General features: G+C 40.0%; 1 gene segment (V, D, J or C); it reads right to left on the bottom strand.

Moving 5' to 3' along the window:
* Nucleotides 1-223: 223 nt before the first annotated feature.
* The window catches only part of LOC123488534, a 40,147-nt gene continuing 25,079 nt past the window's right edge, over nt 224-15,291 (bottom strand). The window contains 3 exon segments of the C gene segment in view: nt 224-613; nt 1,636-1,752; nt 15,044-15,236. Of these exon segments, the coding sequence occupies nt 297-613; nt 1,636-1,752; nt 15,044-15,236 (627 nt within the window).

The following is a 15,291-nucleotide window of genomic DNA, read 5'->3' as shown; positions in this document are numbered from 1 at the left end:
TTATTAATAAACACAACAGAAATATGCATTCCAAGAAGAAATATTTATTTTAATCCATTATCACAAAATCGAAGCATCAAAGTAAACATGATAGTGAATAAAAGCAGATCACATCAAATCTAAAACTAACAAAATCTCAATCTACAGAATGGATTGAAACATGAACTCAAGCCAAGCCCCCTGTTAGTCTACACCAGAGTGATCTCTAAATCAGAGAATGACTGATTTTAGAACAAAGCAAGTCAAAGCAGAGGAACCAGCATCCTCTCTCCACAGGGGTGTGTGACAGAGGGGTCCTACCCAGAACAGTCAGCCCTCCTCAGGGTCTTGGTGACTGGAGTCTGGGATTTCTGCTGGGCTTCACAGGTCACCTCTCCTGCCTTGGTCCACTCCTGGGCAGTGAGAGTCAGTGTGCTGCTCCAGCTATACAGGCCGTCCTTCTCCTGGACCCCGGGACTGGCCTCCTGCTTCTTGCTGGTCCCGTCCACTTTCCAGCTCATGGTCCAGTCTGAGGGGAAGCCCTTGTTAGCCAGACACGTCAGCGTGGCTGTTGACTTACTGGACAGCTCCTCACTAGAGGGGGGAAGGACGGTGAGGGTGGGGGAACTGTTACCTGGAAGAAACACAACAATTCAACTAAGTAACTACATCAAGTACAGTTACAGTAAGAGCTTATCTTCAGCAAAGGACACATCAAAATAAAGTGAAATGGAAATGCCTTCTAAATATGAATGTAAAAGTTAGATTGTTTAAAAGCAATATGATACAAAGCAGATATATGAACCAAAGTGGTTAAATAACTAGAGTTACTAGTCATACGGTGTCAGTTATACATGTCATACCGATATTTTTTAGGAATGGATCTGGTCAGAATAGCCTTCCCATATTCATAGTATTTGCAAAATCTGAGCATAGATGAGTTTTAATCGCATATCAACCATGGAAGATAATGAAGTCTGTTACAAACATAACTGAGACCCTTTGTCTTCACACTAACAGTGAAGGATACCATGAACTCAATGCAACAATAATGACTACTATATCCAATGCTATTAAATAGTCATCATACCAGAATTAAGAGTTATAGTCTGTAATCATACAAATCAGACATAAATAAACCTACAATTAAAACATTTCGATTCAATACAATTGTATTAGAAAGAAGGGTCAGTCAAAAGCAATTAAAACATTTTGAAAATCTAGAATCATTGGGCAAGCTATATTTCTTTAGACTGTGGTTGAAATCATTGACTCTAATATGGTATGAATACTTGCCAAAGATGATTTTATCTTGTTCATTTGAAGTAAAGTGTTTTTGGTTTAGTTTTCCCCCCAAAATTGCTAAACCTGTTTATTGAACATTTCCTACAAGGTGCAGTATGTTTATTCATACACCTAATCTAAAATGTAGGCTAATCACTCTCATCATAGAAAAATGCAGGTCAAATTTGATAAGATGTAATAGCGTTCATATTCAAATTGGTCATAGTATGTGTAGGCATAGTATATTTGTCCAGAAATCAACTAAAAAATGTAAGTAAAAAAATCCTCAATATATTCGAGGCTAAATTGATAGAGAAATTGAAACACGAGATCAAAAGGTGAATAAAACAGTTAATTTTGTTGTTTACTTACTTCCAACATCAAGTCTGGTGCCGCTACCAAAAGTCCACCACAGTGATACAATCCCTGTTACTGCTGGTACAAAAACCTCTCTGTGTTGTGATGCTGCAGCTGTTACAGTGAAGATCACTCATACAGAATCATAATCAACACAAATACACTTTAACATCTTCCAGGTAGAACAAACACTTTATATAAGCTGTTTCTAGATAATACAAATATGAATTGTATCTTAAATCCAGATATTAGTATTTTTTCCTTCTTCTGTGTATCAGGTGTTCTCCTAGTCTGTATATACAGTCCAGCATTAGATCCAGTGTTGCTAGTATTCCTCCATATTGTCCATATGAAAGACAACAGCAGCAGCAGTACTGATAGTGATCCATGTTGTATATTCCTTTATTAAAGATGTTGATCTCAGATTTAACAGTGGTGATAAAGTCACAGAGGACAGACAACACTACCAGAGGAATCATACCAGCTTTAGTTTAGAGAAGTGTTCACTAACTGATTAGAGGAACTTACATAAGAGACCAAGCATGAGTGAACAGACAGTTCATTATATCTGATCATCATCAGAATAAAAATAAATGGTGGTGTGACATAAAAGTTGCCATACATTAGTTAGTTGAGTAAAAAATGTGCTGTTTGGTGTTATTAAAGGGAAGGCAGGTAGCTAACGTTTAGAGTGTTGGCCTAGTAACCAAAAGGTTGCTAGTTCAGATCCACAGGCCGACACTGTGAAACATCTGTCGATGTGACCTTTAGCAAGACACTTAACCCTAATTGCTCCAGGGTTTATAATGGCAGATGCTGGCCGTGACCCCACTCTCCGAGGATGTCTCAGGGGGAGTTGAGATATCCCCCCCAAAAAACTTGTCCAATTCCCGTATAATACACATGTGTGAAATAGGACAAATATAAGCCCCCACCTAATTACTATTATTAGAAAAGCAAACTTATGCAAGATAATTATATTCTTATGATGGGAGCCTACTTGGAAACTGAAATAGATTTGAAACTTTCATTTGCACAATGCATCTGCCTCACTGCTCTAAGAGTGTTTATAGCGCTGTGAGTTTAACACTTCATGACTGAGAGCTGTCCTTCATGACAACAGAACCCACAACAACCATGACTTTTATCACCATCTTCATCTGGACACTTGCTTTCTGCTTTCAAGGTTACACTTTTCAGAATCTACTGTTGAAAATTAATTAAATCTACACCATTGAAATGTATATCAATGTTAATATTTCTATTCAGAACTATTGATTACTATATGTAATATTATATTCATATAATTTTTTTAATTCTATTTTTCAGAATCCAGAGGACAGATCACTGTGACTCAGACTCCTGCAGTGAAATCTGTTCTCCCAGGACAGACAGTCATTATTGACTGTAAAACCAGCAGCGATGTGGATGGTAATAACCGTCTAGCCTGGTATCAACAGAAACCTGGAGGAGCTCCTAAACTCCTTATTTACTATGCCACAACACTTCAGTCTGGGACTCCATCTATATTCAGTGGCAGTGGATCTGGGAGTGACTTCACTCTGACCATCAGTGGAGTCCAGGCTGAAGATGCAGGAGATTACTACTGTCAGAGTTACCACTACATCAATAGTAAATATGTGTTCACACAGTGATACAGAGTCGTACAAAAACCTCCCTCAGTCAGACTGCACAGTGACTGTACTGCTACAGCTGGGACCTACTGCAGGTGCTGAGGGGAGGAGATGATCCAGTACAATGGCACAGTGTGTAGTAGAGCTGAACAACAATAGAGTCAAACTAGAGCTATGTCTAGAAGACCTTAGATCATAACTGATCACAAAATGTTTCTCCTGACCATTAACTACATGTTGACTCTGTTGAGTAACTCAAGGAAACCAATCAACCAATCTGAATAGAGATGATGTGCAATGATCAAAACCCCTAAAGATGACCTGTGTTTTGAATAGCTAGAATTTAATTAACATAATTCAAACACATACAATAAAGCCCTTAAACATTACCCATACATCCTCTTTCACACTGTCGTGTATTAGGATTATGCCTTTGTTAAATGTTTGTCATGAAGAAATGGAATGTTGTTTATCTTAGTTCAAATGTAGCGTTGTAGGGTGACGCCCCAGGGGAGACGGGTGATTGGACAGCAGAGGGAGCCACCCATCTTTTTGCATTGTTTATAAGTAGGGGCTAGACAAAGAAAGGGCAGAACGGCCATTGCAATCTGGGACGCCGTTCTCCGGGTGTCATGACATCTGTCACTTATGCTGAAAGCTTGTAATATGAATAAACTTATGATCAAGGTTCAGTATGAGCAGACTCCTTTGTTCATCAGCAATAATTGCCAGCATTTACTCGATACGACAAATGGCGCCCAACGTGGGGCTGGTCTGCATCTCTCCTTTGCTCCATTCAGCCGCCAAGCTAACTCGCTCTGAAGTCATGGCCAGACAAGGGTGAGTTTTTCTAACCGCTTTGGAGGTTGTTAGTTTGGATACTGCTTGTGTACACTGGGGAAATGTACCATACGACCGAAATGTGCCTCGTGTGGCGTTGTTGCTGAGAACGGGGGTCTGGCTAATCATTATCAATTGTTGCACTGGTAGACAGGGCAAAAGGGGGGAGAGTAGGCTTGGAATTTTTGAGCAATCGATGGTAGGGATTAAGGCAGATATTGGCAGAATAAAGGCAGAGAAATACGTATACATTAGGGCATTGTGGATCTGTGAAAGACCTCGAAATGGGGCGACTCCTTAGGAGTGGGCCATAAATCCTTGCAACGCGCTAGGTGTTGTCAGGTTGGTTCTGGGAACTATGAGGTGGACGGTTATATTGTAAGTTATTCTCATCTTGTAGTCGACGGGGTATTTGTTTGGGGTAACCGCTCATATAATATCCAGAATTCACGGCAGCATAAAGTTAGAAGGGGATAAATGGACAATGATTTAGGCACAATGCAAGGTTACTTAGGGCGTGGTGCCAGCCACAGGGTAGCTAAGGGCTAATGCTAATGCTGATGCTAAATGTTGGTTGGGTTTCAGGCTACATTGTACATAAAGGCTAAGGCTAAATGCTAAATGCTAATTGTGTTGCGTGCTACATGCTAACGGGTGTCCTTAGAGGTGCCATTGCGATGGACTAAGCCTCTTAAAATATGTCTGTGTGTGTAGAATTCAGAGTTCTACGCAAATGTGAGCTCTGTTATGTGTAATTGTTCGATTATAAGGTATAAAATAGTGAGGTTGTAGCGGAATGCTAGCGTTCTATTGTCTGGGAATCGTATCATTGAATGCATTTGCGCATGCGTTTAATTTTATGACACTACACTACAAAACGTGGGAGTTGGAGTTTATGGCACGAGATTAGGAGACGTTGGGTTCCGGTACTAAACTAAGGTACTAAGGTGGGTACTAAAACAACAACACGGGATTGTGGGTAAAGTGTCATATTTCTGTGGGGCTTTGCTGCAGGGGGAGACAGAGAAATAGCCACAGAAAAGAGAGATTTGGACACGAATCTTCTAATCGTTAAAGTGACTGTTGTTCAAAAATGAAACTATTTGTTGAGAGGTAGTGAATTTATAAATTAGATATATTGTGACGGATTATAATAAATTAAATTAAAAGATGATTAAAATAAATTAAAATTAAATAAAAATGTTATTGATCTATTTAGCCCTGAGTTTAGTCTTAGAGCGAATACGAGTGGGGGAATATTGAATATGGTTGAAATAACTCAGTGATTGCAGTAACTACTAAAATCTTTTTCTGTGTCTCTGTTTTTGTCATATGAGAGGAACAATAGGACGAGACGACAGGAGAGAGAGAGAGAAAGAGAGGGGGTGCTGACGTAACGTCACGTGACGCGACAGAGGATCAAGTCAAAAAGGTTTTGGTACTGGTCTGTTCACAAAATCTTCCCCTACAGGATATTTGATGTTATGACAATTTCACATAGGCTTGGCAGATACTGATTCATTAAAAATTGCATTTGGGAGGCTCTGTGCATCACTGGGGTTAATTACAGTTGTGTTGGAAATCGAGTACTGACATTATTCTGTAAAATTAAGATAATTAGGTGCTTATAGAGCAAGGAGGTTATGGGAATTGTAGTGTTGTAAGGTTAGAAGGCTTTGTTTTTGGGATTGCTTTGAAGTTGACTAACTTACATTTACTTTCCTGATGGGTTGTGGTAAGATAGCCACTAATTGATAAATGGGTAAGATAGGATATAGAAATAAAAATTGGTTTTAATTATTCATAATTTTTAATTGATTTTTTAATTGATTTTTTATTTTATTAGAAATGGTTTGGGTAAGTTTGGCGTTATACATAGCTTGGGCTTTGTCGAGTAAGGCTTAAACTATGTATTTAGATTGTAGTCAGGTATTATAGGTAGGCATCGTGGGCTGTATATTATTAGGTATTATAGGTAGGCATCGTGGGCTGTTGTGGGTAGTTGTTGTATGTAGTTATTGTAGGTTACTTTTGTATTCGACGGTGCCGGGTGTAGCACTGAAGCTAGCTAGCTAACTCACCTCCTGGACTAGCTGGCTAGTAGCTATTAGCAACGGTAGCAACTAAATACAATATCCTTTTAGCCAGCTACATTCGTTCCGTAGCGACGCCGTTTTTCAAACAAAGTCAACACAGCAGCCATTGCTAGCTAGCCAACACTACCAGCTGGCTGTACTGTGGTAGCTAAATACAATATCTTTGTGCTAGCTAGCCAACGTTTAATCATTGCTGCGTTATGAAAGAACTAGACACGGACACGAATTATCTGTTTAGTGTGTTAACACACTATTGGTAGTTTGTTGTAACCAAGTATTGGTGCTAAACTGTGTGTTATTGGATGCTAGCATGCTAGTTAGCTATGGCGTCATAGTTAGCTAGCTGAATAAAGTAAGTTGAGTCTAGTCCTTGAAACATTGAACCGCTGTAGTTTACAACAATTCTAATTTCTAAAGTGGAAGTTGGGAGAGTTTTATTCGGGTGGTTCAGTGAAACAATTATAGTTTCTGAGGTGGAAGTTGGGAGAGTTATATATTTTTTGGTGAGGGAGGCCTTGCTCTCTCCCAGATGTTTAGCTCATTTCATTCCGATCTCCTCTGCATTATTGTAGCCATCTGCTACAGCCTGTCAACTATGCCTCTGCCTATACCTGTTCTCTCCTCTCCGCACAGGCTACACAAACGCCTCACACCGCGTGGCTGCTGCCACTCTAACCTGGTGGTCCCTGCACGCACCACACACCTGGAGTTCCAGGTCTCAGGCAGCCTCTGGAACTGCCGTTCTGCTGCCAACAAGGCTGACTTCATCCCAGCCTATGCTACCCTCCAGTCCCTCGACTTCCTGGCGCTGACGGAAACATGGATTACCACTGAAAACACTGCTACTCCTACTGCTCTCTCCTCGTCTGACCATGTGTTCTCGCATACCCCGAGAGCATCTGGTCAGAGGTGTGGTGGCACAGGAATCCTCATCTCTCCCAAGTGGTCATTCTCAATTTTTCCCCTAACCCATCTGTCTATCTCCTCATTTGAATTCCACGCTGTCACAGTCACTAGCCCATTTAAGCTTAATATCCTTGTCATCTAACGCCCTCCAGGTTCCCCTTGGAGAGTTCATCAATGAGCTTGACGCCTTGATAAGTTCCTTTCCTGAGGATGGCTCACCCTTCACAGTTTTGGGGGATTTCAACCTCCCTACGTCTACATTTGACTCATTTCTCTCTGCCTCCTTCTTTCCACTCCTCTCCTCTTTTGACCTCACCCTCTCACCGTCCCCCTACTCACAAGGCAGGCAATACGCTTGACTTCATCTTTACTAGATGTTGCTCTTCTACTAATCTCACTGCAACTCCCCCTCCATGTCTCCGACCACTACTTTGTATCCTTTTCTCTCTCGCTCTCCTCCAACACTACTCACTCTGCCCCTACACAGATGGTAACAGCGCCGCCGCAACCTTCGCTCTCTCTCTCCCACTACTCTCTCCTCTTCCATCCTATCATCTCTTCCCTCTGCTCAATCCTTCTCCCTCCAATCTCCTGATCCTGCCTCCTCAACCCTCCTCTCCTCCCTTTCTGCATCCTTTGACTCCCTGTGTCCCCCTATCCTCCCGGCCGGCTCGGTCCTCCCCCTCCAGCTCCGTGGCTTGACTGACTCATTGCGAGCTCACAGAACAGAGCTCCGGGCAGCTGAGCGGAAATGGAAGAAAACTAAACTCCCTGCCGACCTGACATCTTTTCACTCCCTCCTCTCTACATTTTCTTCATCTGTTTCTGCTGCTAAGGCCACTTTCTACCACTCTAAATTCCAAGCATCTGCCTCTAACCCTAGGAAGCTCTTTGCCACATTCTCCTCACTGCTGAATACATTGGGGTCAAGGAAAGGCCAATAGTAAGAAGATGATGGAAGATGATATTTCGAGGACAGAACTTAGAATATAAGCTGTGGAAGAATCCTGATATGTCAACAGCAAGAAAGAACAGGACCAAGAAACTCTCAGAAAACTCAATCATACAACTGGTGGAGAAGAGAAGCTTTAGTTATGAAGAATCAGAGTGAACCAAATCAACAATCACTGCTACAGCTTCAACTGAACAAGATCAAACGCAATTGTACCAGCCACCAAGGGGGGTACCAGGTGTTTCATATCCACAGCCAGTTTCTGGACAGACACAGAATTGGAGAGGAAGAGGACGAGAAGGCTTAGAAGGAGGAGGAAGATTTCAGCTACACTTCCAGCAACTTTCAGAAGACTGTTATAATTATGGACAGGTTGGTCACTTTACCTGTGTGTGCAATGGGCCAGGAGGAAACAACAGAGAACATTTCTAAGGAAGATAAAGGAGCAAGTGAAGATCACCTGTTCTCCAGGTGAACCCCTACAGGGGTCCGGAGCAAGGATTCTAGAGCCTAGAAGATACGAAGGGGGGTGTCAGCTGATGGCACCAATTAGGAAGAAAATATCTAACAATTGAAGTAAAAACAGAGGACTATGAGAAATAATGGTGAATAGTGGAAAAACTTATCTGTGTTGAGCCTAAAGAGGTTAAACATCTCACTATGTAAAATTAACTAATTAGGATAGGGATTTGAGGTAGTAAAACAGTTAATTACTCTTAGGGAACCAATTGAGCTATGCTATAAAAAATCAAAGAGAAATTAAAATAGACATACTAATATTAGAACATATACCTATTGCAGTGTTGGGAAGAGATGCATTGTTTAAATTGAATTGTACAATAAGATGTACACTAAACGGCTGTCTGGTAGAAGATGTTAAAAAGTAGGGTTTTTGGGAATCATATTGGCTTAAAAAGATAATATCATAGGAAGGATGATAATCTATTAGACTGCCTATTAGACAATCTGTCTGGGAAATAAAGTTAAAAGGGGTGACTGTTATTCTGGGTTACATTCTTACACCAAGAGATTTCAGGCTAGGCTAAAAGGTGTTTAGTCGTTTGCCAAGTCTGTGTGTAAAGAAGTCAGAAGCATGTGGGGACTTCCCAATCACATATCCTAAAAATTGGTGGTGAAGGGATTTTGTGAATAAATCAGTGGAAAAGGTTTTTAAAGGTTAGGAGAAAAGATTCGATTAAAATAAGTTAGGAGAACTAGGTTGAAGGAACTCTAAGACAGTAAGCTAAGTTTCAAAGTTAGTAGTAAGAGAGAGAACAGTGGTGAAGGACATTTTAGAGTTTAGTGGGAAGATATGGTAGGAGTTTAGATCTGTTAGGAGCAGATGCATTGAGAAAGTATGTGTTGCTGAATGATAAGAGAAGATTGAGGGTGATTGAGTATCTATATTTACAGTTCCCAGCAGGGAGATCAAGGTAATTATAGGTGTATTTTTTATAATCAAAAGTTTGAAAGTCAGGGATTAGAGGTAGGACTGAGAGTTGGAAAAAGTGACACTAGTGGTGATAGATGGAAGTACAAGCAAAGAGTTCAAAGCTTTGGGGAAACTAGATGAAGTAACAATAAGGACATTAACACGTCAGTCTATTAAAACAACAGTGAGAAGCAATTTAACTCTTTCAACATTGATAGTTATTAAAGCCATAAATATATCGCATTTGATTATATAATTTTAGAGGAAAATACTTATTAGGGTTAGGATGGGGACGTTCCTCCCACATGGAGAGATAATTATGGAGAATAATTATTGTTATCAGGACCAGGAGTAGAAGCTGTTGCACCTAGTCAAAGGAGGTATATTTTGTACAACAATATGGAGGGGAAGAGGGTTATGAGTGATTGTTCACTTATTTTGCGTGATGTTACAGATAAAGATCAGGGAGAATATATGTGTACTTATCTAGTGCAAGCATTAAAATTTGTTCCGGTTAAGAATTATTGGTTAAAAGGCTATGTAGTTCGTAAAATAACGCTTATAATGGAAAAATTGAGGTCTGTTGTAGCCTCCACAGTCACCGAAGGAGTTCAAGATAAGTTTATTACAGTAGTCACTCCAACAATAAATAATACACAGAGTATATCGGTAACTTTCCCACTAGAAGTAATTAACGGTGTTAATTCATCAACTAAATCAACTACTTTAATGGTAACTTTGGAAGGGATTAATGATACGATGGCAATAGCAAATGTAGGAAGTATGACACCGACAACAACTTTTATGAAATTAAAGGGGGTAGCAAGAAGGACTCAGGGGTTTATGTTACAGATGGAGAGTGCTGTCAATGATAGTACGAATAGGGTTAAAATAGGAGAGCAGATAGTAGTAGAGAACGATATAGATTCATCTGAAATAGTGAAGGATACTATCATGGAGGTACAGGATGAGGTCTTTGATTTTAATGACAGACAAGGAGAGGTATCTGATCAGTACCGCTCGTTAGGGAAGAGAAAAACTAAATGCATGTGGTTTGATTCTTCTGTTGTGAAAAGTAAAGATAGATGGGCAGGTAGGAATCTTTGGTTCCAGCAGTTAACTCATTCTGTAAGATCAGTGAGGAATCTTGAGGGTCCATGTCTGTTGAGAATTCCAGCACCAAACATGTTAGAGACGGTCGCTCGACCGCTATCAAGTGTGTGTCAGTATTATGCTTTGTCATGACTGTGGTATCAGCAACAGTCAATAACAGATAAAATAATGTCGTTGTCAAAACATTTGTTTAAGCCTAGGTTTAGGTGTTCTGGGTTAAATGAATTACCCTATGTGAATTTGTTGGATGGTAAGGAAAGTCAGGTAACAGCGAACCCTGAAGCATTTGAGGTGAAAGCAGTGAGGGCTAAAAGTTGTTTTTGTTCTAATAAAACATATGATGTAAAGGGTATGTTCATGGGAATATCAGATTGTGATGATTATATGATGACTTTGGATAAGCATGAACATAAGGTTAGAGATGACAAATATAATGTAACTTTTTATGTACCAGTTAGTAAGAAAAGCAGGACTTTGATGGTTAAAAGATTTGCTTTTGCCTGACAATGTGACTATGGGGAATCTTAGAGATATTTGGAGGGTTTGTGGTGATGAAATATATATTCTTACCCTATTGATGGACAGGATGTTGTTACATGTCAACGTTGAAGCTTCCATATGAGGTTTTTACCATTAAAAGAGGGGTAGCACCGAACACAGATCAATCTGAAACTAGAGTTGAAAATAGGGTGAAAAGAGACATGGCTACATTTAATAGTCTTGAAGCATATCATTGAAGGATAAATCTAAGGGAGAAGGGGGGACTTTTTCCATGGTATGGTGTAACATTTGGGAAGATCATATTGATAATATCAGTTATACTTTGAGTCCAGATAGTTCCGATAATATCACGAGTGTTATAGATGCGTTGAAGAATATAAGGGATGCGTTTGGGAGATCTGAGGGGGCTGGATGGTCAGCGAAGTCTTGGTTGCAAGATCAGGTAGGCCCAGTAGGGGCAGTGATGGTTCAGATTTTAGTTGCAGCTTTGATAGCACTGTGTGTGAGGTTTGTAATTTGTTACTGACCTTTGAGAAAGCTATGATATTGAGATAGGTTGGAGAGTGATGCCTGGAGACAACACTCAGATGCCGTTGTTGACTGTTCCTGATCGGGATGAAGATGGACAAGTGGAACTGGATGGATAAATATCCTTTTTGATGATTTGATCATTTTTCATTTTTTTTTCAATATTAGGGTGATTTTAGTATGATTTTATGAATCAAAGGGGGGAAGTGTATGAATGAATAATTATCCTAGTTCATTATTCTATCATTTATATTGATTCATGCATCATTTATATATCATTTTTATATTCTTAGTTGATATTGATGTTTAATTTGAAAGTGTTGTTTTGCAAAATATACTGTTTGGTCTTTTCTTTTCTTCCAGAAGCATTTGGGGGAATATGTGGAGATTGAAATACTCAAACAAGGACAATATGAAGGGACAATATGAAAGGACAATGACTGGAGGAGATGAAACAAGGAGGGGTGGAAAGGTTCCCATTCCATCATCAACAATGCATTAGAAGAGGAGACTACGGAGGAGATGAAGTGTAGTGGACTACATTCCAGTGTCTGCAATGAAATATAGACATATTTCATGTGTAATACATAATTTGTGTCATACTCTTACGTATTAATTTTTGTAGAATGATATTTGATGTTATTGAATACATGTGGGGATCTTAGATGTTTTTGTTTATTTCGTTGATGCTTAGGGACAGGGTGTCTAGGCAGGGAGAGGTCCACTATAGGGTCCAATGGGTTGACCAGCCTTAGAGTGGATATTTTGTGGATAGTATTTTGTTTGCAGGGGCTTACATGTTTATTTAATTGCATCATAGTTTCAAATGTATTGATAGGGATTTATGAGTTTATCGGGAGTACCTAGGTGGTTGCCTGGGGCAGAGGAACCGTGAGAGAATTTTACTGTCTTGATTGATAAAGATGGCTGCCGGACAGTCTTTCGCTCTTACACTCCATAAAGATTTGTTCATATTTCATAGTAATGTATTCACACTTCATAAACAGTTATTCATATTTCATAGAAAGGTATTTACACTCCAGAGGGAAATGTTTTTGGTTTAATGTTAAAGATACTCAATAAGATAAATTGTTACTTGTCATAATCCTATTCTGTTTGGTTTCGAGACTTTTAGTTAGTCTCGAAGGGGGGAAATGTTGTGTATTAGGATTATGCCTTTGTTAAATGTTTGTCATGAAGAAATGGAATGTTGTTTATCTTAGTTCAAATGTAGCGTTGTAGGGTGACGCCCCAGGGGAGACGGGTGATTGGACAGCAGAGGGAGCCACCCATCTTTTTGCATTGTTTATAAGTAGGGGCTAGACAAAGAAAGGGCAGAACGGCCATTGCAATCTGGGATGCCGTTCTCCGGGTGTCATGACATCTGTCACTTATGCTGAAAGCTTGTAATATGAATAAACGTATGATCAAGGTTCAGTATGAGCAGACTCCTTTGTTCATCAGCAATAATTGCCAGCATTTACTCGATACGACAACACCACTGTGGTAGTTCCAGAGAGCAGCAGGTGAAGTAGGAGACTGGAGACGTCAGAGCTCTGGAGAGCTCCCCTTTAGAGCTGTCATTCAGTGGCATCACACGGTCCACACACAGACTGCAGTTACTAACCCTGACCACTGGAGGGAGACAGAAAACAGAGTGTCTTGTCTAATAACACATAAATAACAACATGCTCCATTTGTAGATGCCTATAATCATTATATCAGTCCCCATTCATCACTTATATCAGAAACGATATCAGTGATTACATAGCTATCATGTTTCTATATATCCCTGTGAGTTTAACACTTCATGACTGAGAGCTGTCCTTCATGACAACAGAACCCACAACAACCATGACTTTTATCACCATCTTCATCTGGACACTTGCTTTCTGCTTTCAAGGTTACCATTTTCAGAATTTGTTGTTGAACAATGATCTAATCTACACAAAAGTATAATGTATATTAATGTAAATATTTTATTCAGAACAATTGCTTAATATATGTGATATTCATTTCATATAAATGTTTTATTCTATGTTTCAGAATCCAGAGGTTAGATCAATGTGACTCAGACTCCTGCAGTGAAAACTGTTCTCCCAGAACAGACAGTCTCTCTGAACTGTAAAACGTGCAGTAATGTGTATCAAGCAGGTTACTCTGATGCCCATCTTGCCTGGTATCAACAGAAACCTGGAGGAACTCATGAACTCCTTATTTACCATACTAAAACACTCCATCTAGATGCAGTGGTAGTGGAACTCATAGTGACTTCACTCTGACCATCAGTGGAGTCCAGGCTGAAGATGCAGGAGATTACTACTGTCAGAGTGAACACTACCCCAACAGTGTCTGGGTGTTCACAGATACATAAACCTCCCTCAGTCAGACTGCACAGTGACTGTACTGCTACTGCTCGGACCTACTGCAGGTGCTGAGGGGGACACAGTGACATGGAACACTGATCAGTAGAGGAAGTCAACTTTGAAAATGGTTAGAAAGTGTCATCATCATCATCATCATGGTTGTAACTTGTTATATTGTCATGAACTGAAAGTGTATATAAAAATGTATTAGAAGTTTTGGAACACATTACCTGTCCATATGCAGAGTAAGATCTACTGAAGTAAAAAGAAAAGTAATGTTAATTCAGCATAGACAGGGCTGGGTGGTTCTGCTTGTCCCAGAATAGAGCAGCACTGTCACCAGATATTCACTCTGTTCCCAGGGGGTTGGAGGTAGAGAAGACCAGGGAAATATAATGGAGAAGTGTAGACCACACATTGTTGAAAACCATTGCAAAAATATCTAATTTAATAAAATCATATTAGGAATTAAACATAATAAATATACATGTCATGGAAAGTAACTGTTTAGTAGTGTGAGTTCTGAGAGCAGATCTTAGAGGTTTATTATCAAATATCACTAATTATTATAACTGGTATTGGTGCTACAGTATAACAGGATCATTCAGTTGTAGAAATGATTGCAGAGTATTTGTTGGATCAGATACCCTTTAATTCTGTTTGAAAACATGAGAGTAGCTATATGCTACAATGCTGAAATTATAAAAGAAGCTGATTGATCTAAATTAGTATGAAGTGTTCTGCCTATTCATGTGATAGTGATCACTGGAATGATGATTAAATCAATTATTTGATTATTTTCTAATGAAAGCAAGCTTTATTTGAACTCAGAGGCAAGAAGACATGTACAACATAATCTCAAAATACTTCATTTAGCACACAGCACTACTGATATTATTCACTATTATACTGTAACATTCAGCTCTAAAACACTAATGTTTCCAGAACTAGCATCATGTGGGGATTCTCTAGAACCCTACAATTGCTTCTCCGGTCTCTAGACACTATATTGACTTTTCCTGATGGCGGCTGAATCACTGGTGTCGTCGTCGTGCAGGTGTACACCTCTCCATCTTCCCAGCGTGCCTTGCTCAGGGTCAGGGTGCTACTGCGGCTGAAGTGGCCGCCCTTCTCTTCTTCTGTGGTGGTCAGGACCCCATCCTTGACCTCCGCCCGTCCACCTCCCAGCTCACCATCGCCCCCTGGGGGGAGTAGACTCTCAGCAGGCAGGCCAGTTTGGCCGAGCCCCTGGAGAGTTACTCAGAGGACAGGAGGGAGCAGAGACACTGTGTGCCTGACAGAG

Source organism: Coregonus clupeaformis, unplaced genomic scaffold (assembly GCF_020615455.1).
Source record: "Coregonus clupeaformis isolate EN_2021a unplaced genomic scaffold, ASM2061545v1 scaf2373, whole genome shotgun sequence".
Classification (NCBI taxonomy): Eukaryota; Metazoa; Chordata; class Actinopteri; order Salmoniformes; family Salmonidae; genus Coregonus; species Coregonus clupeaformis.
The sequence above is the reverse complement of the archived record's forward strand: the minus strand, read 5'-3'. Positions and strand labels throughout refer to the sequence as shown.